Source organism: Camelina sativa, chromosome 10 (genome assembly GCF_000633955.1).
Source record: "Camelina sativa cultivar DH55 chromosome 10, Cs, whole genome shotgun sequence".
In the NCBI taxonomy this organism is placed as follows: Eukaryota; Viridiplantae; Streptophyta; class Magnoliopsida; order Brassicales; family Brassicaceae; genus Camelina; species Camelina sativa.
Window position 1 is genome coordinate 13,906,451 of NC_025694.1, and position 25,001 is coordinate 13,931,451.

The window sequence follows — 25,001 nt, forward strand, 5'->3', positions numbered from 1 at the left end:
TTTATGAAACTAGTATAAGAGTATCTTCAAAAATTTGGGGCGTGCTCTGTAGAATGCTATATGTGTAAATGAGCCTCTAAAAGTATGAATGAATATATTAATATGTAATATTCACATAGAACGTATATAGAGCAGTTCTCACAAATAATATATAGATATATATGTCCAAAATATATAGGGCAATTCTCACAAATATATATATATACATATATATATATATATATAAAACATATGATAATATATATGACAGGAATAATAAAAAACTATATCGTATTTTATACATATGTCTACAACGAAAACTAACATATACCAGAAAATAATCTTGTATTTTCTGAGATTATATAGAAATCTGTATATAAACTCCAATTCAAAGATAAGTATGTTCATGTAGAAAAACATGTTATTGGGAGAAATCAACAGTCTCTAACTATGACTTATGTTGCCCTCATGACTCAAAAATCCCTTGTACATATATGAGTTATGTTGCTTTCGAGACTTAATTAAAATAAACAATCTCCTCTTAGAGTCTTGATGAAATAGTATAGTTTGGTGTGCTTATACCATTTAATTTCGACATTGCTAGGTTCATTCATAAGAAAAATGAAAGGAGTACTTTATTTAAGTTCATTCCAATACAAAGACAATACAATGTCACCTGTAGAAATTAAAATTTTGATGCAAATCCTCACAACATCCTGTCGAGAACTTTTTTAAAGGTCTTCGAAAAACTTAGAGAAATTCTCGACAGCATTTTGTGCAGCGCGATTACGAGCAGTTTCCTTTTTTTCTGGATATAGCCCACATCCGACCAACTTATCCTCAATAAGAAAACAATATTTTCCATTGATTTCCCAGGTGTCTTTGGAAGTCAGTTTCAAGTTCCTCTTCTGGCACATCTCATTGAGTTCTGTCATTGGATGGTTCTTGAAATTTTCTAAAAGAATTATTGGCTCCATAAATGGTTTTATCACCTATATATTTAGTTTTTTCAACACCAAAGTAAAGAAGAAAAATATATGTATCATGGATCAATCGATGACCTAAATCTAGTAGCTAACTATAGATATTTTTTAACTTATTGTGAAATATATTTTATAACGTGTAGTTACTTTAAGTTACCTTCCAGACGGTTTGGATGCACTCGCAGTCCATGAAGAGAGCTCCAATGGTAGACTCTACTATGTTTGCTAGAGATTTAGGTACTTTCAAAAGACCATGCGAATGTAATGGATGTTCTTTTTTTGCTTCCACAAATTCCATTATCTGCATATATAATTAGTTATATATGTTCATCTCATTAATATAGTTCACACATAACACACAGCCAATACAAAATGTTTTTATTTACGAAAATGTTAATATAGGGTTTGAATTGAAATAGAGAATTTAGGGGGGAAAAAACACAAGTTGACAACAAAAGATTTCATTTTTTTTTCTTTTGTTGAATCATTTAATTAACCAGATTGCAATAAGACATGATCGACGATAATAAATGGGAATTTAGTAGATTAAACACTGTTAATTACTAGGAATTTAAAAGAAGATAAATGACTAGCTAGGGTTTAAAGAAGGAGGGTATATAACTTACCTGCTCCAGAAACAAGGGTTTCTTATGACGGAGGTAGCGATAGAGTTCGTGTTTGACAGCGACCCGAGCCAACTTCTCGGTGTCTACGTTGACCGCTCGGAGCTTGGTCAAAACACCAGGTGATTCTTTAGGGTAGCGTTTACAAAACTCAAAGATTATGGCCGTATCTAGGACCGAATCTCCTAAAAGCTCTAGGAGTTCGTACGAATCGCACTCCTCATCAACGTAAGTAGAGTCTGTGAACGCTTGCAGCAACAAATTCTTGTTTTTGAACTTGTAATTTAAGTTCTTCTCCAACAATTCGATATCCAAAGGCTCGTCAGCCGGATCGGTTGATCCCTTGGCTTCGGTGTTGTTATCTTCATTACCTTCGGAGCTGATCAAATTCTCCAACTCCTGTGGCTGCGGCAAGGATTCAGCAACTGCGTTTGTGAGTTGCGACTCCATAGAGACAAGAGGGTGTAGTTGAGGAGAGAGAGAGAGAGAGAGGGGATATGTGCTTGTCTGTTGTTCTTCTTAAGTCTTGATTATGAGTCCCTTTTATACACAGTCTTCTTTGATACATTTGTCAAGCTTTCTTCAAAATAGTTATAGTTGTCGTTATTTCTATTGTGACTAAGCAAAATCATTTTTCAATATTTTGAATAATTAAATATAGTAGATTTTCATTCATTTCTAAATTATTATGATTCTTACCAGAAAAAAAAACTTTATTATGATTGTTAAAATTTGGAGAAAGAAGGTCATTATAATCAAAAGATTTTTACTAATTGATTACATATATATCATATATTTTCTTTGTATGACACTAATAATGATTAGATACCGTTTTAGGATATATTAAAGTGTACTTCTAAACAAAAAATTATTTTTTAAAATCCAAATTTATCATTGGCAGGGAACGAATTGCCAAATTTTATTACATCCAAAACAAAAAGATATTTATAATAACTAGAAATAAAACAAATATCCGCGCATGTTTGCATTTAAAATCTTTATTCGAATTGGACAAATTGCAATTTCTTGCTAAAAACAAATTCACTTTAATGGAACACCGATACCAATAAAAACCGGAAAACGACTAATCGAAAGACGATCTAATAATCTTAGATATTATTTTAATAGATATATTTTTAATTATTCTAATTTAAATTGGAAATATATATTTTAAATGCAATTTAAGTTAATTTACAAATCTTTTTAGGAATACGGTATCTACAAAGAAACGTCATATTTAGAATATATAAATTTGAGATGGAACGACAAAAAGAGAAACAAAAGCATTGACTTTGACTTTGTAAGAATAAGTGGCTTGGGTTGTTGAGTAGACAGTGACAATAAACTTAAATACCATTCATTGAGTAAAAAAGAACAAAAAATATAATTTTGGTTAAATAAATGGTAATCATATATATATATATATATATGAAAGATAACCAACTCTTTCTATTTGTTTGCCACGTCAATAGTGGAGACTCTCCATCTTTATGCCACATCAATAGTGGGGAATTCCACTCTTTCTTTACTTATTAAGTTGAAATCTATTTTTAAAATAAATTTAAATTATATTTAAAAGTTAACAAAAAAAATATAAGATTTTTTTTTAATATCATGTATTAAAATGTAGATTTCATATATCTTTTTCCATTTAATTTTGTTTTGTAACATATCACAAAGTTCATATTTCATTTTATCTACAATACAAATGGCTTTCTATTTGTTCAATTTAATTTAATTTTATATCATATCTAACATATTTTAAATTATTAATATTGATTTGTTCCTATATTAAAGTTGTCTTTAATTGTATTAGAATTGACCCTTACATACACAACATAAAACATTTTTTTGTCTCCAATAAAAATAAAATGTCTGGTTTTCTTCTACAAATCTCCCAAGTATTCCTTTGTCAGGTCAGCCCCTATGCCCTGACAATTCCAACTTAGGACCTTCACGTTTGAGCCGTTGGTTCCGAGAGAGCCACCATTCCTTTCTTGACTTGACGACCACCACGAGGTGGTTTACCGTTCATAGTGTTGTTCCCCTGTTTCCCCACCACCTTCTGCTTGTTACCTTTCCTTGCAGGTTTAACAAAGCGTTAGCAAGCAGGCGTTTTCCTGGAGAAGCCAAGGACAATGTAACTCTCCTAGAACCAATAACACCTTTTTTAACATGAGCACCTTTCTTTCCTAAATTAACATCACCCATAGCACTACTAACATCACCATAGCCAACTCAAGCGGTATAGAAGAGAGAGAGGTACCTTGCTTAGAACCATCTGCATCCGCATCACCATGACCCGCCAAAGCCTCTTCACTCATACCCTGACCAGATGCCACATTCCCCTCACCCTCTTCAAGCAAATCATCAGTGTCTTCCTCAAATTCCGAGACCAGCATAACCTTACCATCCCCTTTATGTTGAGGAGCCTCCACATCCAAGTCCATCTTAGAGCCACTAATCTCTTCAGCCACCGTAGTCTCACACTCACGATCCTTAAGCCTCATCTCACTAGAACTGTGCTTAGCCCTGTATAGAGGATTAGGCCACACCGGACCACCCCCCTTTCTATTAAGAGGAAAGGTAGCACCATGACCACCAAGGGGATGGTAAGGTTATGCTGGTCTCGGAATTTGAGGAAGACACTGATGATTGAGTTCTTGAAGAATACCTGGAAGTCTGCTGTCAACGTAGAACATCACAAGGTTCACAGTATACCTGCAGAAGAAATTGTTAAGATAATTTAAGAAAAAAACTGATATTTGATTTCATCTTTTTAATTCTGACCATGCAACAACAATGTCAACTGTGTAATGTTTCAATGTTAACAGTATTTTATCCATTTAGACCAGACTTCGGAGAATCCCATTTTCTTCATAACTGCCTCAATAAAAGACCATTCTACCTTATCAAAAGCTTTACTAATANGAGCAATGCTCACAAAAACCCATCAGTTTCTCATAATCAAGGGACATAACTACTTCATCGCCAGTATCAAAGGGCACAACCAACTGAAATAAGAGAGGATTAAAGCCATTCACCGTGACACAGATGCTACCAGATTCCTCATCAACCTCACGGAGAATACCAAGCTTCTTGTCTATTGCTTGTAGAGTCGCCACCTCCCATAGATGCATAGGGATCCCAAGGCACCTTCACTCAGAAATTGATAGCCGAAGGGTAGGTAGAAGAAATTGATCGGCTCCCATTTGACCAAAGACACCATCCAACCATCAAAGTGATAAGGCTCATTCTGCAAAACCGCTTGGAGATCCATCTCATCTTCAAAGTTGAATTGAAAAGTACTCTGTCCCAAGTCTGCTCCCACCACTTTATCCTCTAACTTCCAGATCTTTGGGAGATTGGCCACTAAGGACTCCATCCTTTGAACAGAAGGGTTCATCAGCCGTCCAATAAGAGTCAAGGAGAACTGCTGAATCCATTGAACCAAAACTGTGTTTGAAGCCTTCACCGTTTCTGTACGCACCAAAGAAGCCTTGCCCTTGTTGAGTGCCAGTTGAGCCATGATACCAATAGAATACGATGATCACACTGATACTACAAATCTGTGAACAAAGAGAAAAGCACTAATCAGACCACAGTTCTCAAGAACAATCCATTTACAAAAAGATGTGAATAGGATACATCGAAACATCACATCCTTCCGAATATATAACCCTTTAACTTCCCAAATTCTATAATTAAAAAGAAGAGATATGCAAATCACCACAATTTGAAAAACTAACGCTAGAATCAGATCATTGAGGATCCTTGAATCGGATAACCAGAAGGCTAAATAACGACAATTTCTATAACTACCACACCATCGTATCCTCACCTTGATACCGTCAACCTCTGTCGCAATCAATACACCAAACAAATCCCGACTCAGTAAAAAAAAATCAACCGAAACTACCATATTCACGAACCGAATCCTTACAATTCCAAAAACAAACATAAGAACCAAATCACTGAGGATCTCCAAACCAAAAAACCAAAGGGAATAGCACCAACAGTTTCCATAGCCACCATACCAACAAATCCTCGCCTTGAGACCCTCAACAGCCAGCTCAATCAGTATCTCAATCAGATCCCGACACAGTGTAGAATATCTGGCCGAGATCTCCATGGTCGTGACTTGAATCAACCTGATCCCCAATTCACTATCCATCGGATCAATCGGACACCGCCGAATAAGATCTGATTGAATAAAACTTCTCATTTTGGAGAGAAAACCTCTCCCCACCAGAAATAAATATATGATCCATCTCTGACGCCAAACACCCACCAGAAGACGCGAGAGACCATCTCCCCGTCCTCCATCGTCGAAGTCGCACATCGTAACTCTAGAGCTAATCGCCATCGCCATCGCCGTCGCACATCGTCTCTTTTTTTGTATATGGTTTGATCTTAAAAAATCGTTTCAGTTTTGTGAAAGAGTATTAAACTTATACAAATATAACTAACAACATTTGGATAGATTGATTATTTAAAGTATTTGATTGTTTTGAGTCTAGAAAAAAATCAATCTTTTGAGTTTATAAATTATAGTTTTGAGTATTATGGTTATTATTTTGATGTATCTTTTAGGCTTTCCGATATTTTGGTTAACCGTCTGATTATCAATTTAGTTTGGTTTGAATAGAAGATTTTACTAACCATCGGTTATTTTAGGAATTTCAGTTCAAATACTGTTTAGTTTCTTTCAGTTCCGTTCAATTTATTATTTGGTTATCCATTATTTTCCCAATCTAATTGTCAATTTTTTTTTTAAATGAACTTAAATTAGAATTTGATAGCTATCAAATCCACGTGGATCAATTTTTAGTTATGTATTATCAGTAGTCACTGTTTGAGAAAATTGAAAATATAAATTTTAACAATAAAAAAAAATCAAAATATAGATGCTACTTTATTGTACATTAAAATTCGTTATTTATTTATGAAAATGCCATCACATTAATTTATTTATGCTGAAATTGCCACCAATTAAGTAAGAAACACTAAAAATAAAAAGAAAAGAGACTTTGGGTCAAGAGATGTTTCTTTGATTTTATTACGTGTGCAATTTTTTTTTGTCACAGCTTTCCAAGACAAGAGTGGTTCAAAGCATAATTAAACACAATTCATTCCACAATACACAATACGAATAATTGTTTAGTTGTCCTCTCAAGAACTATATCTATAATAAGCCAATATTTCTTACACCACATATTGTTTTATCAACTCCTCTAAGAGCTGAGTAAGGAAAAGAAACTCAGAAAAAGAAGAAAAAAAAGAACAATTGAACCCATGAATCCAGAAACCTGAAAAAATGTTATAATAAAGTATTCACTGATGATATTACCCCCTCCTTGATCATCGTGCTTTATCTTCTCCCTTCAAGAACCGATCATGATGCTCGAATGGATCCAGACAACTCTGCTGGATCTGTTTATAATATTGTCTCGATGATAAAGAGCAGAAAGAGTTCAACTACCCGAAGTTTTACCGGTTGTGAGAGTAACCGAAGATGAAAATCTTGGGACGAGTACTGCCTCGTTGCTTACGGATTTGGAAGCTGCCAAGTCTTCCAAAAGCTTCCATGTTGCTTCTCGTTTGGCTACGACCTTGGTTTCATTTGCTTCATCTTCTTGGAACTTGGCTAAGCATTCATCAAACAGGACTTGGTCTGTCTCTGCCAGTACCTTTCTCACATTTAAAGTCAGACTCTGAACTGCTTGGTGCCAATGTCCCCGTGTGTTTCTCTCCATAGCCGGGAACACAATTGGCATTATCACTTTAATGTTTTGAGTAATCAGGTTTCTTACGTGATCGTTGTTCCACAGAAACAGAGCCCTTTCAGCCACCTGACAAAAGAAACAACTTTTGAATCTAACAACTCTTGGCAGTATTTTAACACATTAAGAAACCGAGAGTCGCACCTGAAAATGAGAACTGTTGAGGCATCTGGCGATTTGACGGAACAAAGGAACCATACATCGCTGAAACTCAGCTGCTTGAGTTGCTTCCAAAACCTCTTCCAACTCCCCAAGAAACATAACTTCCTTTGAACTGTTAGTCACAGGCCAATACTTTAAAAGTCCTCTAATGACGGTATCAGCAAGCTTGAAGTCTTTCTCTACAAACTGAACAATGCAATAAGAAAGCTGTTGATGATAAGCAGCTGCACATTTAGGTCTGTGTAGTGGAATCAAGGCCCGGACAAGGAAAAGCTTATGCTCTTCTTTTAACGGCAATGCGAAACCATTAATTATACTTCCAAGAATCTCAAGCAACTCTGCTATGCCATGATGTTTCTCGGTTTCGAATATGAACCTGTAGAAGATATTGTTGATGGCCTTTCTGATAAAAGGTCTGTGCACCATGAACTTCCCGTATATCCGATGGAGAATGGTCTTTAGATACTCCCTCTCCCTTTGGTCTTCAGAGTCAAACAAATCCAATAGCTTCAAGACAAAGGAATGGTCGATATATCTCTTTGCAAGCTTAGCATCAGTCATGGGAGAAGCCACGAATCTAAGGAGAAGCTCATAGACAACTTGAAGATGAGGCCAAGCCGGTTCCAACGCAGGCTCCTCATCATCAACATCAAGCGTTTCAAAGATTTTGCTCTCGTGATTCGCGGAAGGAAACGTCCTGAAGAGATTAACAACAGCCACTTTAGCAATCTCCTGCATCGCAGCGTCACTCAACTTTGTGGAAACCGTTGCTATATAATCAACAAGCTCAAGCAAAGTCTGTCTCTTAATCTCTTTCTCTCTCAGATTCTTGGAGGGGTCACTGAAGTCGAAGACAACGCAACACATACTCAGTTTCTTGATAAAGAGATTAGGTTTCTCCAAGCTAGGAACGTCTCTAAAGCTAGGCAAAGCGTCATAAACCCCATTGGCTTGATTGGTTCTGTTACTCGTTGAGGAAGGAGGAGGAGGAGCAACAGTGCCATTAGCTCCATTGGATTTGGAGATACTAGTACCCGAATTATGGATGTAATATGAATTAACACCACCACCATCTCCGTTTGGATTAGAGTCATTATGAGATGACTTCGATGGCTTCCTGGGGAGTTTCCCAAATATCTGCTTGATCATAATTACAGAAACCCTAATTTTTACCTAAAGCCTAAGAATGAGCTGAGAGAGAATACGTCACTTTGTCATGTTAAAAACCTCAAAGCTTTGCTCTCTAATTGAAAAAACTCTAATCATTTAACAGCCCTGCATGCATAAACAAAAACCCCAAATTTTCAAAATTCGGCAACACAAACTCGCAAATTAGAATGGTAAATTAAACACATAAAAGATCCATAGAGAGAGAGGAGCTTACAAATGGGCAGATGAGTAGAGAGAGATCTGGGGGGACTGGAGAAGGAGATGAATAGAGAAATCAAAAGAAACCTTAAGAAAAAATGGGAGCAAAAGAAGGATCTTTGTGATAAAAAAACCCCTTCCAGTTTAAATGAAAAGAAAGAAAAAACAGCTACTTTGTTTTTGTTTCTCTCAAACTGAAATCGAGCAAGAGAGAGAAAGAAGGGAAAAAAGGCAACGAAGCCCAGCAAAGAGAAAAAAAGATATGGGAAGATACAGAACACAATACCAAAGATTAAGGTTGTAATGAAAACAAAAATAGGGAAAAAATTAATAAATTGTCCCCTTCGCTATCTCTCTTCTTCTGTAGTTTTTTTTCACTGTAAAATCTCTCTTTTCTATGGCTTTCTTCGGATTCCGAATAACAGAAGACATTATAGAAATTAAAATGAAAAATAAAATAAAAATACAAAAATACCAGGAAATAGACAGATTGACAGGTAGGCTAATTTACCTATTTGTCCCTAATTTAGGGGAGCGTGTTTGTGATACGTGTGTGTCGTTTATGCGGCAACTGGTCAATTTCGTAAATGCACGAGTCCGTGTCTAAAAGTAATTTGCTTATTGGATAACTTTTTTCGATTTATTCTCTGCCCAAAAGATATTTGGTGGCTGAGTCGTGAGCAATGGGATATATAGATGACAATGAAAGCTATAAACTGACTAAATCTGAAGAAAAGAGGTTTGATGAATCTCAAAAAAATATCCAAAGCCTTAGGAGAGCGTTCACCAAAATAGTTCGAGTCAGCTATGATAGGGTTCAAAAACACTTAAAACCAAGAGAGACAACAAGTCTAGAATTTCTGGATGACGACCGAGTTAGCAATACCGGCTTGCTCAATGGTTTGGTCCAAGTCTGTCAATTGTTTAGGAGGGAACCCCATGGTTAGTAACTGGTAGTCTTTCGAGCCACCTGGTCTTGAAGCGTCGATGAACCCACGGACGTCTCTGACTGTGTGGTGGTTATTGAACCTGGATACGAGGCGTGTTCCGTCTGCTAATCTGAGCTGGATCGAGGTAGTTGGTGCTGCTGGATCTACTACTAGCCCTCTTGATGGTGCTGGTGCTGTGTTCATTGGTGCGGGTGAGGTTTGTCGTTCTGCAGCAGCTGAACTTGATCCTGATCCGCTGGCTCCTAGAGTTCTTCCTACACCTTGGAATGGAGTTTTGGGCTTTGGCCGTTCCTGTGAGTCAAGAGAGAGATACAAAATCAACAAAATTCTTGACATTATGGTCGCAAAATTCTACTACTTGAGTGGCTTCTCCAAAGAACATGTTAACTATTAAAGGAATGAGACTTACTGTGAAATTTTCTTCACGCCTGACGAGGTTGACATGAACAGGGATCTTCCTATCTTCTGGTTCGAGTTCATGGGGGCACTCTGACATTGCAATGCTCTGCGAAAGACAACATATGTATCAAGGATTCAAAAGTATCCAAGTGAATCGTGACAAGTATCAGCTGCTCAATAACTAGGCATTAAAATAAACTTATATCAGTGAAATAACAATGATTCCAGAAGAAGCCTAATACACTGGTCAAATTGAGTTACATGGTAATAAGAGAAAAATTTGGATATTACCTCCATAAAGTCTTTGTTTTCAGGGTCATTAAACCCCCTCAACGGACCATCATCAACGGTGAAACCATTCAACCAGAAAGTGATAGTGTGCATAATCATCTGAGGCTGGTCTTGCTGTTGTTGCTGAGGAGTAGAGGAAACAGTTTCACCAGACAACAATCGTGCAGCTCCAGTGAAGCTCCTAGAAGCTGATCTTGATGATTCAACCGGTCTGTCTACAGCTGACTGCCTCGCTTGGTCAAATAGTTCATCAACATCTTTTGGTTTCTTAGGATCTTGTACCATCATCCCACTAAAACACATAGCACAATCCAATTAAAAGAACAAACATTATTAGCTATACTTTTCTCAAGATTTTCAAGAAAGACCTCAAAACCAACGCAAACAATGAATTCAGCTATACACAAGACATGGTCATCCTTATATTAACATTGATCATAGTTCCCTAATTCACTTCAAGAAACCACATTGCTCAAATTTATGATCATAGTGCCCTAATTAACTCTCTAACTAAGTATTTCTCAATTCATGATCAGATCTACTTAAAAACAAACCAATCAAGAGTTTTACCTCTTCTCTCCACCAGTATAATACTCATTGGCCTCATCAGAATCACTGCCCTCACCACCAGCAGGGGAAGGGTTCAGATCGCGAACGTACGGATATTCCCAGCGTGTTGACGGCTCCTAGTACCCCTACTCCCAGAAGGATTCTCCGGTGCCTTACTCTCCCCAGCACCGCCTCTCGATCGGAGACCATAAGGAGCAGCGCGAGAAGACGGAGAAGGAGACCGTGATCGCGAAGGAGAAGGAGAGGTTTCGGAAGGAGTGTAATCGGGGGAGTGAGATTGAGAAGGAGATTGTGCAGCGGCGCTGGAAGAAGGATTTGGTGGTTGTTGTCCGGTAGGGTTTGGTACGACGGTTGGGGCTGCAACGGTATCGTTATCGAGGAAAGTTGAAACGGCAGAGTCTAGATCCCAACGGTGACTTTCGAGGAAGAAGGAAGCTTCTTCTCTTGATGATGAAGTGATCTCGATGAAGGAGTTGATCAGATTCTCGTTCATATCCGTCGTCGCCATCGTCTCTTTGTCTCTAGCTTTCTGATTAATTTTTTTTTTTTGTTGCTTCTTCTACTTTTTTTTTTTTTTTTAATATATATATATATATATATCTTGAGAATATCTTCCTTTTGTTCACCGTCAGAAACTTCTCTTTACATACGTTTCGAATATAAGAGGACGTCGTTAATGGGCCTAAAAGGCTTTGGCCCTGTTAATCACTATTAATGCCTTTTTTACATTCGACAAGCTTTTTGGTGACTGTTGGGTTCATCTCCCGCCGCGGCCAATGGCCTGACTCAGCCGTTCTACAAGACTACAAGACACCCTTTGCATAACCAAATTTCGGAGGCTTCTCTACTTATTTCAGTTGTTCGATTTTTTTTTTCTGCAATGTCAAATGGTTTCGGGTTTGTTCGAATCTGGCCATCCGACTCCATTATTCAAGGTTCAATTCTTTTGTTCAAATCTGGTTTTAGATTTGCTGGTCTCGATTTTGCATTGATTTTGGTTTTAGTGTGTTCGACGATTGTAGTCTAATTTTGGGTTTTATAACACAAATTTAATTTTGCTCTGAAATTTTAGGGTTCCGTCTGTTCGTGTTCGGTGTTTGAAATTCACAATTCCGAAGCTATGTGTACGGACGTTGATATGTCTATAGCTCCACCACCTGGTACAGACGACTCAACGATGTTGTCTACGTCTCATCATCATCAATCGAAGCTTACTCCTGAAGAATCAGAGGCGAGATTAAAGGAGAAGAGCAGACTCTGGAATCAACTAAATTCGAAGCGTTACTGTGAAAAGAGAAGGCTAGGGTTCGTGGAGACTCAGAAAGAAGACATGGCACCAGAGCATATCAGGAAGATTACAAGAGAACATGGTGATATGTCATCGAAGAAGTATGATAGAACCGGGTTTGGTTCTATCAAGAAATTAGATGAGAAATAGAAGAATTAGAGTTTAGATGAGAAGAGAAAGTGTTAAGCCTGTGACTTAACAAGAAATGTTAACAACGTGACTAATAGAGAAGAGAAGAAGAAGGTAATGTTCTTTGTTGATCCTTTTCGATAATTGTTTATAGAGAGAACTAAGTAACTTAAATACAAAGAGACTGGACTTAAACCATAAGCCTTGGACGAGGCCCACAAAGGCCCAATAATCTGATCCGAGTCCTAACAATACTCCCGCCACGAAGAACCAACTTGTCCTCAAGGTGGAAGGAAGTCAATCTCATGACAGGTGATCTTAGTCTTGTTTGATGGAGCATCTACATTTGTCAACTTAGCTTCAGTAATGGCAGTTTTGGTTGTACCCGTGTCGTCCGTCTTGCTAGTGAAGATCACACTTGACTCCTTTTGCTTCATTCCTCCATCAGCAACTTGTACTCTCAACATGGACTGGTTTTTAGATGGTGCAACCAACCTTGTAACAAACGGCTCCGGTAACATGCAGCGCTTAGGAACCTTGTCTTGCCTTTTTGAGGAAATAGCAGCCACCAGCAAAGTTTGCCTTTCACTTGTCTCAGAGCCTAAGTATGAGTGCTCTCTAATCTGTCCACCAATTGTGATCCACCATGATGTGAAAAGGAAAAACAATGCATACTCCACTGGATTTTCCATGCCTTGAATTTCATTAGGTGCCTTTGAATATGCTGGGACCAACATGTCACCACCAAAAGGATCTGGTGGCCTTGTAGAGTGAGACACATCATAGGTGGAGATTTTCAGCTTAGTACGGCCTGAAAAGGTTCCAGTAAACTCGCCATTCATAGCAATCATGAACTTGGACCATTCTATAGTTGCCACGTCTATGTTTATCTCGGGCCATATTCTTGTAGTATTCTGCTCAATCTTCTTCTCCTTGTAAGCATTGTGTTCTTGATATTTCTCAACCTCATCTCCATAAGCCACTATTTTATCAAATTTTTGAATTGATAAAATTGTCGCTAGTAACATCTCCCTCATGTCTTGATCATTAAAATCACTGAAACTTGGAGCCTCCTTAGTATATTTTGTGCTTAGCTTCATCTCTTGACATTCACCACTCACCATATGTTTCTGTTTTGAGTCATTAACACCTTTTACACTCATACCATTACTTACTCCTTTTAAAACTATCTTGTCCTCAAGATAGAAATCAACCGTCATTCCTCCGTTGCTTCTATACTCATCTTCATCATTTTCTCTTCTCATCTTCACTCTGCTAGTACTTTGCTTCAACTCTTCATCATTATCATAAAGACTAATCCAACCTTTTATGTCTTGTCTTTGCATTAGCTTCACAGTTGGATCAGCGTGGTAATTTTTCTCGAGCCATTCCCATTGAACTCGATTAACTAGTAAGATGAACTCTCCAGGCTCCCACACTCGATTTGCCAGAGAAATTTCAGAAAGTCGTTCCCTTGTCACAGTCATAATTATTTCCTTTATATGCTCACTCTCTAATCCTTGCATTGTATTTATCATCCAAGTGATAACATAAACCGTACTAAAAATCTTAGAGATCGAAAATCGCCTTTCAAAAGAACAATGGTTTGGAAACAAGTCATGACTTGCCCGCATTTTCAGACCTACAACCAGCAGCTCCATAACATAAGCCTTGCATCTGACAAATTCAGCAAAGAGAATTTCCAGCAGAGAACCTTTCTCATAGCTCTTTTTAAACCATGACCATTCCTTACTCTGTAACCCATGATGTGTGATCAGAAACTTCTGATTCTTAGAACTATGGTGCGCCAAGATATAGAATCCTAGTTTTGCTTCCTATTGTGAGCACCAAACCAGACCAATAACTTCAGTACATTACCCATTCTATACTTTTGAAATTCTTTGCACCACTCTCTCAGAACTCCTAAACACATGAATCCACCTGGTTTCCAAATATAATTAGCAAGTACAAGGTTGTAATGTAGTGTATTGTCCTTACCAGATTGAATTGCTGAAGTCAGAACTTCATCATGATGGCATTGTCGATCCTGAGACGTCACTTGTAGTTCCTTAACCATACCAATGATGTCATGTAAACCTCTTTCATGAGACCTCCGCTGCTTCATCAACATTCCATCCCCATCGTTTAAGATTGCTAACCAGTCCTTGAGAACTTGTTCAGCTAAAATTTCTCCATGGATCTTCCACACAACAACAATCCCATCACTTCTTTCCTTCGCTGTAGTGAGAAACTTTCCTGCACTGTTAAGTAAACTCAGTCCACTACCCTTTTGTGTAACCATTAGATTGTTATCTCCCTTGTAACACTCTTCTAAACAGTTTCCAGAAACATGTTTAGCTATAACTCCACTAAACTCACATACTTCCTTGGCCAGAAGAGACTCCAAGGATTCTTTGCCAACTGTGACTATAGAATCGGTGTGAGATATCACACCATCATCACTCACAGACAATCGATTCAGAGGAGGGAACGAGAATGTGTGAGAGTTGCTTTTCTCCTTTTTCTTTGCAACCACCCATGAGTAATGCTTCGATCTTAATGAGGCTATCACCACTCGATATCTCTCCTTGGACCTTCTTTTCTGAAATTGTTTGAAACGTAGCTTGAAACGAGCTCTCCGAGTTCCTACATTGTGATTTTCATTTGCCATATTCACTGCCATGGAGATAAACTTATCATCACCAAGATGTAACCGATGTCGCGGCGAGCAAACTCGGAATGCTAGTTGTAAAGAGTTAGAACGATGATCCTTCTTCATTATTCTTTTTCGAACCTTGTGGTAACTCCGTTGGACAGGGACCTTTACACGCCGAAACTTGGAAACCCCACAATCATAAGAAACCTTACCAGTCGAGACGCACACCACCTGTTCGACGAAATTCCCGAGAGAGTTTTCTGTGTTCTTCAAAGTGTTGTGTTCAAATTTTGAGCCCTGGATGTCTGGGCACTTGATTGTTGACATCAACTGATCCACACGGTCGAGCATTTATTGTATAAGAACGTAATGCTTATGATTGAAATTCATTTTTTCCAAGTAACCTTAAGTTTGTAAAAGCTCTCAATGAAAGCACCAATTGATAGAACCGGGTTTCGTTCTATAAGGTAATTAGATGAGAAATAGAAGAATTAGAGTTTAGATGAGAAGAGAAAGTGTTAAGCTTAACAAGAAATGTTAGCAACGTGACTAACAGAGAAGAGAAGAAGAAGGTAATGTTCTTTGTTGATCCTTTTCGATAATTGTTTATAGAGAGAACTAAGTAACTTAAATACAAAGAGACTGGATTTAAACCATAAGCCTTGGACGAATCCCACAAAGGCCCAATAAGCTGATCTGAGTCTTAACAAAGTATCGTAATGATAAGCGAGTTTATCTCGGAGCGCTTAAGTTTGTTCCTCACGCAGTTTTCAAGCTTTTGGAGAACATGCCTATTGCCTTGGGAACAGGTTAGAGATGTTAATGTTTTGTATCACATTACTGGAGCTATTACATTTGTTAATGAGATTCCTTTGGTTGTTGAACCTATTTACATGGCTCAATTGGGTACTATGTGGATTATGATGCGTAGGGAGAAGAGAGACCGTAGACATTTTAAGAGGATGCGGTTTCCGCCGTTTGATGATGAGGAGCCTGTTCTTGATTATGCTGATAATTTGATGGATGTTGATCCTTTACAAGCTATTCAGATGGAGCTTAGTGAGGAAGATGATTCTTGTGTGTGCAATTGGTTTTATGACCATAAGCCACTTTTGAAGACGAGTATGATCAATGGTCCGAGTTACAAGAGGTGGAATCTCTCAATTCCGGTTATGGCCACGCTTCATAGGCTTGCAGGTCAGTTACTTTCTGATTTGGTTGATCGGAACTATTTCTACTTGTTTGATATGTCATCCTTCTGTACTGTGAAAGCGTTGAATATGTGTATACCTGGTGGTCCTAAGTTTGAACCTTTATATCGTGATATGGAGAAAGGTGATGAGGAATGGAACGAGTTTAATGACATCAACAAGGTTATCACTCGATCCCGGTTGCGAACTGAAGGCAGAATTGCTTTTCCATACTTGTACAATAACAGACCAAGGAAAGTAAAACTATGTGCGTATCACACTCCAATGGTTATGTTCGTTATTTCAGAGGATCCTGATCTTCCTGCGTTTTATTATGATCCGTTAATTAACCCCATAAGTAACACTTTTCATGACAAGAAGGTTTATGATGATGAGGAGGAGGAGGATGACTTTGTGTTACCAAACGGAGTGGAGCCTTTGCTCCAATATAATCAGCTTTACACTGACACTACAACTGATGGGATTTCGTTGTTGTTTGCACCAAGACCTTTCAATATGAGATCTGGGAAGACACGACGGGCAGAAGATATACCGCTGGTGTCGGAGTGGTTCAAGGAGCATTGTCCTTCATCACATCCGGTCAAAGTTCGGGTTAGTTACCAGAAGCTTTTGAAATGTTATGTGATGAATGAGTTGCACCGTAGACCACCTAAAGCTCAGAAGAAAAAGCACTTGTTCCGATCTCTCGCAGGTACAAAGTTTTTCCAAAGCACTGAACTTGATTGGGTTGAAGCAGGTCTGCAAATTTGTCGGCAAGGGTATAATATGTTGAATCTGTTGATTCACATGAAGGGTTTAAACTACCTGCATCTAGATTACAACTTCAACCTCAAGCCAGTTAAGACTTTGACGACTAAAGAGCGCAAGAAGTCACGTTTTGGGAATGCTTTCCATCTCTGTCGCGAGATTCTCAGGCTGACTAAACTTATGGTTGACGCAAATGTCCAATTCCGGCTTGGGAATGTTGACGCCTTTCCAATTGGCTGATGGCCTGCAATATATTTTCTCCCATGTTGGCCAGTTAACAGGTATGTATCGCTATAAGTACAGACTGATGAGACAAATTAGGATGTGTAAGGATTTAAAGCACTTGATTTACTACTGTTTTAATACTGGTCCTGTGGGTAAAGGACCAGGGTGTGGATTTTGGGCTCCAATGTGGAGAGTGTGGTTGTGTTTCCTTCGTGGATGTGTTCGAAAGCTAATATCCCATGGAAGGTCCCTGGACTGCCTGTGCCAATTGAGAATTTGATCCTCCGATATGTGAAGCATAAGGCTGATTGGTGGACAAATGTTACTCTCTACAATCGTGAGCGTATTAGAAGAGGCGCAACGGTTGATAAGACAGTTTGTAGAAAGAATCTTGGAAGGATGACTCGTCTTTGGTTGAAGGCAGAACAGGAAAGACAACATAATTACCTGAAAGGCGGTTGTCCTGTCACTCCGGACGAAGCTGTGGCAACTTATAGAACTACCGTAGAATGGCTGGAAGCAAGGAAATTTTCACCAATTGCATTTCCTCCTATGTCGTACAAACACGAGACGAAGTTGCTCATCCTTGCCCTTGAGAGACTCAAAGAATCATGTGGAGGTGAAAGGTTGAACCAGCAGCAGCGAGAAGAGCTTGGTCTAATTGAACAAGCATATGACAACCCTCATGAAACTCTAGAACGAATTAAGCGTCACCTTTTCACGCAGCGTCAGTTCAAAGAAGTGGGCATTGAGTTTATGGATCTCTACAGAAATTTGATTCAAGTCTATGAAACTGATCCTTTAGAGAAAATTACGGATGCCTATCTTGATCAATACCTGTGGTATGAGGCTGACAAGCGACACTTGTTTCCGAACTGGATTAAGCCTGCAGACTCAGAGCCACCACCGCTTCTGGTTTACAAGTGGTGTCAGGGTATAAATAATTTGCAAGGTATATGGGACACATCCGATGGGCAATGTGTGGTGATGCTCCAGAAAAAGTTTGAAAAGTTGTTTGAGAAGGTTTATTTCACATTATTGAACAAGCTTCTTCGTTTGATTGTTGACCCCAGTATTGCAGACTATGTGACTGCCAAGAATAATGTGGATCTGTCTTACAAGGATATGAGACATACTAACTTGCATGGTCTCATTAGGGGACTTCAGTTCTCATCCTTTGTTACACAGTTTTATGGACTAGTGCTGGATCTTTTGCTTCTTGGTTTAACTAGAGCGAGTGAGATTGTTGGGCCACCACAGACGCCCAACGAATTTATGACCTATTGGGATACAAAAGTTGAAACGCGACATCTAATAAGACTATATTCTCGGTATATAGACAAAGTGCACAGAATGTTTAAATTTAGCCATGAAGAGGCTCGAGATTTTATTCAACGTTATCTTAGGGAGAATCCTGATCCCAACAATGAGAACATGGTGGGGTATAACAACAATAAGTGTTGGCCGAGAGATGCCAGGATGAGGTTGATGAAACATGATGTCAATCTTGGTAGAAGTATCTTCTGGGAAATGAAGAACCGTCTTCCTCGGAGCCTTACCAGTTTTGAGTGGGAGAATAGCTTTGTCTCTGTGTACAACAAGAACAATCCTAGTCTGCTGTTCAGCTTGTGTGGATTTGAAATCCGCATACTTCCAAAAGTCAGGATGAGCCAAGAAGCTTTCAGCAACATAGGGGACGGTGTATGGAATCTGCAGAATGAACAGGCTAAAGAGAAGACTGCATTTGCTTTTCTGCGGGTTGATGAAGAACACATGAAGGTTTTTGAGAATCGTGTGAGACAAATTTTGATGTCGTTCGGGTCATCCACATTTACCAAAATCGCCAATAAATGGAACATAACTCTGATAGGTCTCATGACTTATTTTCGTGAAGCCACTTTGCATACGCCAGAGCTCATTGATCTGTTGGTTAAAAGTGAAAGTAAAATTCAAACAAGGATTAAGATTGGGCTGAACTCAAAGATGCCTAGTCGATTTCCTCTTGTTGTCTTTTTACACTCCGAAGGAACTCGGTGGGCTTGGAATGCTATCTATGAGTCATATTCTAATCCCACAAAGTGACATAAGGTATAGCAGGCAAACAGACGTTGGTGTTACCCATTTTAGGAGTGGAATGAGTCAAGAAGAGGATATGAAGATACCCAATCTCTACCGTTACATACAGCCATGGGAAAGTGAATTTATTGATTCACAACGGGTGTGGGCAGAGTATGCTTTAAAGATGCAGGAAGCACAGGCCCAAAATAGACGTCTTACACTTGAGGATCTGGAAGAGTCTTGGGATAGGGGAATTCCGCGTATAAACACTCTGTTTCAGAAGGATAGACACACATTAGCATATGATAAAGGTTGGAGAGTCAGAACCGATTTCAAGCAGTACCAAGTCTTGAGACAAAATCCTTTCTGGTGGACTCATCAGAGGCATGACGGGAAGTTGTGGAACCTGAACAATTATCGAACTGATGTAATCCAAGCTCTTGGAGGTGTTGAGAGTATTCTTGAGCACACTTTGTTTAAGGGAACGTACTTCCCAACTTGGGAGGGTCTTTTCTGCGAGAAGGCATCTGGGTTTGAGGAATAAATGAAATATAAGAAGCTAACAAATGTACAAAGGTCTGGTCTGAACCAGATTCCTAATAGAAGATTCACGCTCTGGTGGTCGCCAACAATCAATCGAGGAAATGTTTATGTCGGTTTTCAAGTGCAGTTGGATCTAACTGGAATTTTCATGCATGAAAAGATTCCTACCCTTAAGATATCTTTGATTCAGATTTTCCGTGCCTATATGTGGCAAATGATCCACGAGAGCATTGTTATGGATCTTTGCCAAGTATTGGACCAACATATAGATAGTTTGGGGATAGAAAGCGTGCAGAAAGAGACAATTCATCCAAGGAAGAGTTACAAAATGAATAGCTCTTGTGCTGATATTCTTCTGTTTGGTGCCTGCAAATGGCCAATGTCGAAGCCAAGTTTGGTGACTGACTCGAATGATATGTTTGATCAGAACGCTAGTAAGAAGTATTGGATAGATGTACAACTTCGATGGGGAGATTATGACTCTCATGATATTGAACGATACACTAAGGCCAAATTCATGGATTATACAACGGATAACATGTCTATCTATCCAGCTCCAACAGGTGTGGTGATTGGGATCGATTTGGCATACAATGTGTATTCTGCTTTTGGTAATTGGTTCCCTGATTCAAAATCTCTGGTTACTAAAGCAATGAATAAGATTATGAAGTCAAATCTGACGTTATATGTGTTGAGAGAAAGGATAAGGAAAGGTTTGCAGTTATACTCATCTGAGCCTACGGAGCCAAATTTGTCATCTCAAAACTATGGCGAAATATTCAGCAATCAGATACGAACGTTTATCGTGTGACAATGCATAAGACGTTTGAAGGAAATCTGACAACAAAGCCAATCAATGGTGCAGCTTTTATTTTCAATCCAAGAACTAGGCAGTTGTACCTGAAGGTTATGCATACAAGCGTTTGGGCGGGTCAGAAGCGTCTTGGTCAGCTTGCGAAATGGAAAACTGCTGAAGAGGTTGCTGCACTTGTGCGGTCTTTCCCCATTGAAGAACAACCAAAACAACTTATTGCGACTCGTAAAGGAATGTTGGAACACACTCAGACCACCATGAAGGATTTCCCCAACATTGTTATCAAGGGAAGCGAACTGCAGCTTCCATTTCAGGCTTGCCTGAAGATTGAGAAATTTGGTGATCAGATTTTGAAAGCCACTGAGTCAAAGATGCTCCTTTTCAATATCTATGATGATTGGTTGACGAGTGTATCTTCGTACACTGCCTTCTCAAGACTCATTCTTATCCTGCGTGCTCTTCATGTCAACAATGAGAAAGCTAAGATGTTATTGTAGCCCGACAAGTCTGTTGTTACTGAGACACATCATATCTGGCCTTCTTTCACTAAGGACCAATGGATAAAGGTGGAGGTTGTTCTTAAAGATCTCATCCATTTTGACTATGCCAAGAAGAATAATGTGAATATATCGGCTTTGACACAGTCAGAGATAAGAGATATTATACTTGGAGCTGAGATAACTCCACCGTCTCAACAAAGGCAACAAATAGCTGTGATTGATAAACAGGCGAAAGAAGTGAGACAACTTTGTGCAGTCACAACAAGGACCACTAATGTTCATGGTGACGCACTCATAGTCACCACCATTAGTCCCTACGAGCAATCTACATTTGTTTCTAAAACAGATTGGCGAGTCCGTGCAATCTCAGCTACTAACCTCCACCTTAGGGTCAGTCACATTTATGTGAACTCATATGATGTAAATGACACAGGATACACGTACATAATGCCGAAGAACATCTTGAAGAAGTTCATATGCATAGCAGATCTTCGTACTCAGATTGCTGGGTATATGTATGGTATAAGTCCCCTTGATAATCCTCAGGTCAAGGAAGTTCGTTGTGTTGTGATGGTGCCACAGCAGGGATCTCACCTGCAAGTTCACTTGCCGTCATCTCTTTCTGAGCATGATTTCTTAAAGGATCTTGAGCCTTTGGGCTGGATGCACACACAACCTAATGAGCTTCCTCAGTTGTCACCACAAGATGTTACCTCACATGCCCGTTTTCTGGAGAACAATAAGCAATGGGACAGAGAAACATGTATTATCTTGACTTGCAGCTTCACTCCAGGCTCATGTTCTTTGACTTCATATAAGCTGACACAAACTGGATATGAATGGGGACGTCTCAACAAGGACAGTGGCAACAATACCCAAGGTTATCTTCCGACACACTATGACAAGGTTCAAATGCTACTGAGTGACCGTTTCCTTGGGTTTTACATGGTTCCTGATAATGGACCATGGAACTATAACTTTATGGGAGTGAAGCACACACTGAGCATGAAATATAGTGTGAAACTCGGTAATCCCAAGGAGTACTATGACAATGAGCATCGACCCACTCATTATCTGGAGTTCAGCAATATGGAGGAGGATGGTGACTTCAGCGAGAGAGATCGTGAGGACTGTTTTGCTTGACATTTTAACTCTTTACTGCCTTTTTGTTTTTGCTTTATACCTTTCGTACAAGTGTCTTATAAGCATCGTATGTACCATGAGCCTTTAAAAATTAAAAATTGAAAATTGTGTTTTGTTTTACTTTTGTTTTACCATGAGCCTTTTGATGTAATGTAGAGCATTATCTTCGCTTTCTTCATCTTAATGTCATGGAGTACCAAACCGTAATATGTCTTGAATGTATCTGTGGTGTGTATGTGTATATATTATATGCTTTCACCTCTATGAGATATTATCACGATCTGGAGCTTGGTAAATGTTCATTTGAAACAGTTTCTTGTGGCTGTCTTTTCTTGCAGGCATAGGATCTTACTTGGACATGCACTTGCAATTGACCTGCGACTTGATGCTCTACTGAGGTTTGATGTAATCTATTTGTATGATTGAAGCTGATTTCTTCACTTGTTTCCTTAGCCTTTCCTTTTTTCTGTTCCCCTGTGTGGATTTCTCATTTCTCATAGTGGAAGTATTTAGATCTTTGTAAGTTTATTTAGTTTCTATTGTTACTTTTAGACTAAAGTGGCTTCTGCTTTACAATAATTAGCATTTTCAGGTGACATTGCCTAAATGGTTGACTGATATGCTCTGCTTAGCTCTAGGAGTTCTACTGAGTTTGAAATTTCCTCTTTTACTTCCTTTTGTTGTGCTTTCTTCCTTCCTGCTTTTGTCTTATTGCCTTATAGAGAACGTACAAGAATCATATGTACTAAGAGACCTTAGAAATTCGAAACTAAGAACGGGATCTATTGTTTTATTCGTTTTCAGGAAATGTTGGTCTGAAGAGAAGAGGTAACCAGTCCCATTTGTCTCAAGCTTAGATCTTTCACATGCTATGTAGTGTATTGTTCACTTTCTAAATCTTGGTTATGAATTGTCTGAACTGTAGTAAGTTGTGAAATATATCTCTTGTGTGTCTGTGGATATATATAATCCCGAATCTGATTGTCTTCTTGGCAGGCGATTATCACTTGGAGTGTGTACGATGCACCGATATACAATGTGATGTTTTCTGTTTTTTTTTTTATTGGAATGGTTTGTTCACCCCGGTTCTTTGTATGTTTGTTTACTTCGTCTTTTGGCAACGTCGCATGAGAGTATTTGTGAATTGTGCTGCCTCTTTGTTTATTTAATTATTTCTCTACTATCCGCTCCTTCTTCTATTTGCTTTAGAGACTTGTAATAGTATATGGACACAGAGCCTTCAGAAGTTAGATATCAAAAATTCGGAAATGTGTGTTAATTGCTTTTGGCGTATGTATGTTTGTGAACTGTGATAGGTATATGAGATATAGATTGTAATGAGACAATTTTGATATAGTCTATCTGACCAGCCTGCATATCTAGTTTTTAAATGGCTCGACCGGATCAGATTGGTTTGTCAGACCACTCATCCCTACTTTTGATGGTTTAAGCATAACAAATTGATAATACTAAATATATTTCAGAAATACTATTCAAATTGCTTTGATTACAGTTTAGTTAATCCAACTTAGAATTATGGGTATGAGTGTTAAAAAAAAAGGAAGTGGAAAAAGGATAAAAGTAAAGTCATGAAAAATAGAAACAAAGACAAAAAGAAAAGATAATATTCTATTAACCTAACATCTGATTATGAGTTTTTATGACTATGCTGTAGTTGAAACAGAACCTCAACGAAACCTAACATATGGGTTTCTTTATATCGTATGAGTTTGAGAGTTTTGTTGGTAATTCATGATTCATTAGTCGAAGAAACAAGGTTTAAATTCAAGTGAAAGTTTTAACTAAGAGATGGTTGTGACTTGTGGAGTAACTGAGGCAAAGTATCCATGAAATGGCGCTTTCTCCATATTTTCTATTTGCACATATGTACGATTTTAAGTTGCAAACCTAAACCCATTGGATATATAAAACTCTTTCTAATGTTCTAGCATATGTCACGTGAACTAGCTTCAGAATCTCGTGTCATTTATAGTTCTTGCTTATCATTATCTAACGCTGATGTTATAATACGACATACGTTTGACCTTGTGTATATATTTACTTATATAATTATATGTTGGCAGCATATAGAACTATATATTCAAAATTGATGTACCGTATATACTAAGGGTCCTCGAGGACTTAAGCTTAATTTGATTTCATTATTGTTTATCAATTAAAAATTTCGCCAATTTAGTCATATATTTCAATTCTTCAAGTGCCACTTATCTTAATAAATCACTCTGTTTATACTTTATAGACGGTGTCTTCGTCGTCATTTGTAAAAATGTTGACTAATGGACTTTAGAACTGAATTGCATGCGACATCTGACAGAAACGTAATGTTTACCGAAAGTCTGATCAATAACATGCATTTATAATTACATGTGATCATTCTAACCATTCACCAATCGTCACAGATTCGTAACAATATTTTTATCGTGACGAAAAAAAAATTATTGTGACGAAATATTACATGACAATGGACTCATTTTCTTGTAGTGTTTTAATTCTAATGTAGACCAAAAAGTCTGAATATTATGCATAACATGATAGAAAAAGAAAATCAAGAAGTGATT

General features: G+C 38.3%; 5 protein-coding genes and 1 pseudogene across 9 annotated transcripts; 1 reads left to right on the forward strand and 5 right to left on the reverse strand.

Moving 5' to 3' along the window:
- Window positions 711-2,040, reverse strand: LOC104720356 (ribonuclease 3-like protein 3). Its single transcript, XM_010438275.2, has 3 exons — window positions 1,589-2,040; window positions 1,120-1,263; window positions 711-971 (listed from the first exon to the last, which is right to left on the reverse strand). Exons 1-3 carry the CDS (start codon window positions 2,033-2,035, stop codon window positions 711-713), a joined length of 852 nt encoding a protein of 283 aa, XP_010436577.1. The 5' UTR covers window positions 2,036-2,040.
- On the reverse strand, window positions 3,343-4,185 carry LOC104718868. The gene is made up of 2 exons (XM_010436687.2): window positions 3,852-4,185; window positions 3,343-3,661 (listed from the first exon to the last, which is right to left on the reverse strand). The coding sequence occupies exons 1-2, from the start codon at window positions 4,093-4,095 to the stop codon at window positions 3,540-3,542; spliced, it is 366 nt and encodes a 121-aa protein (XP_010434989.1). The 5' UTR covers window positions 4,096-4,185; the 3' UTR covers window positions 3,343-3,539.
- On the reverse strand, window positions 4,523-6,117 carry LOC104718869. Of its 5 annotated transcripts, XM_010436689.1 has the most exons (3): window positions 5,623-6,117; window positions 5,316-5,523; window positions 4,523-5,154 (listed from the first exon to the last, which is right to left on the reverse strand). In XM_010436689.1, the coding sequence occupies exons 1-3, from the start codon at window positions 5,955-5,957 to the stop codon at window positions 4,921-4,923; spliced, it is 777 nt and encodes a 258-aa protein (XP_010434991.1). In that variant the 5' UTR covers window positions 5,958-6,117; the 3' UTR covers window positions 4,523-4,920. The 5 variants fall into 5 exon arrangements, 4 of the variants coding, with proteins under 4 accessions (XP_010434991.1, XP_010434990.1, XP_010434993.1 ...); XR_756472.1 differs by lacking the exon at window positions 5,316-5,523; XM_010436688.2 differs by having other exon boundaries at window positions 5,316-6,117.
- Window positions 6,689-9,308, reverse strand: LOC104718870 (serine/threonine protein phosphatase 2A 59 kDa regulatory subunit B' gamma isoform). The gene is made up of 3 exons (XM_010436692.2): window positions 8,915-9,308; window positions 7,513-8,805; window positions 6,689-7,437 (listed from the first exon to the last, which is right to left on the reverse strand). Exons 2-3 carry the CDS (start codon window positions 8,677-8,679, stop codon window positions 7,060-7,062), a joined length of 1,545 nt encoding a protein of 514 aa, XP_010434994.1. The 5' UTR covers window positions 8,680-8,805; window positions 8,915-9,308; the 3' UTR covers window positions 6,689-7,059.
- On the reverse strand, window positions 9,611-11,672 carry LOC104718872 (annotated as a pseudogene).
- LOC104720357 (pre-mRNA-processing-splicing factor 8A-like) lies at window positions 17,581-20,776 on the forward strand. Its single transcript, XM_019230727.1, has 3 exons — window positions 17,581-19,293; window positions 19,391-19,945; window positions 20,093-20,776. Exons 1-3 carry the CDS (start codon window positions 17,581-17,583, stop codon window positions 20,774-20,776), a joined length of 2,952 nt encoding a protein of 983 aa, XP_019086272.1.

Bases quoted from the DNA above. Each gene is read 5' to 3' on its own strand.
- LOC104718869 (XM_010436688.2), bottom strand. From the start codon at position 5,957: ATGGCGATGGCGATTAGCTCTAGAGTTACGATGTGCGACTTCGACGAT. The intron at 5,155-5,315 runs GTGATTTGCATA...CTTTGTTCACAG, and splicing joins CGTTAGTTTTTCAAATTGTG to ATTTGTAGTATCAGTGTGAT.
- LOC104718868 (XM_010436687.2), bottom strand. From the start codon at position 4,095: ATGAGGCTTAAGGATCGTGAGTGTGAGACTACGGTGGCTGAAGAGATT. The intron at 3,662-3,851 runs GTACCTCTCTCT...CTGCAAGGAAAG, and splicing joins TGCAGATGGTTCTAAGCAAG to GTAACAAGCAGAAGGTGGTG.
- LOC104718870 (XM_010436692.2), bottom strand. From the start codon at position 8,679: ATGATCAAGCAGATATTTGGGAAACTCCCCAGGAAGCCATCGAAGTCA. The intron at 7,438-7,512 runs GTGCGACTCTCG...TTCTTTTGTCAG, and splicing joins TCAACAGTTCTCATTTTCAG to GTGGCTGAAAGGGCTCTGTT.
- LOC104720357 (XM_019230727.1), top strand. From the start codon at position 17,581: ATGTGTTCGAAAGCTAATATCCCATGGAAGGTCCCTGGACTGCCTGTG. The intron at 19,294-19,390 runs GTTAAAAGTGAA...TACACTCCGAAG, and splicing joins CAGAGCTCATTGATCTGTTG to GAACTCGGTGGGCTTGGAAT. The intron at 19,946-20,092 runs GCATCTGGGTTT...TTTCAAGTGCAG, and splicing joins AGGGTCTTTTCTGCGAGAAG to TTGGATCTAACTGGAATTTT.
- LOC104720356 (XM_010438275.2), bottom strand. From the start codon at position 2,035: ATGGAGTCGCAACTCACAAACGCAGTTGCTGAATCCTTGCCGCAGCCA. The intron at 1,264-1,588 runs GTAAGTTATATA...TTATATATGCAG, and splicing joins AACCCTTGTTTCTGGAGCAG to ATAATGGAATTTGTGGAAGC. The intron at 972-1,119 runs GTAACTTAAAGT...CTAAATATATAG, and splicing joins GCATCCAAACCGTCTGGAAG to GTGATAAAACCATTTATGGA.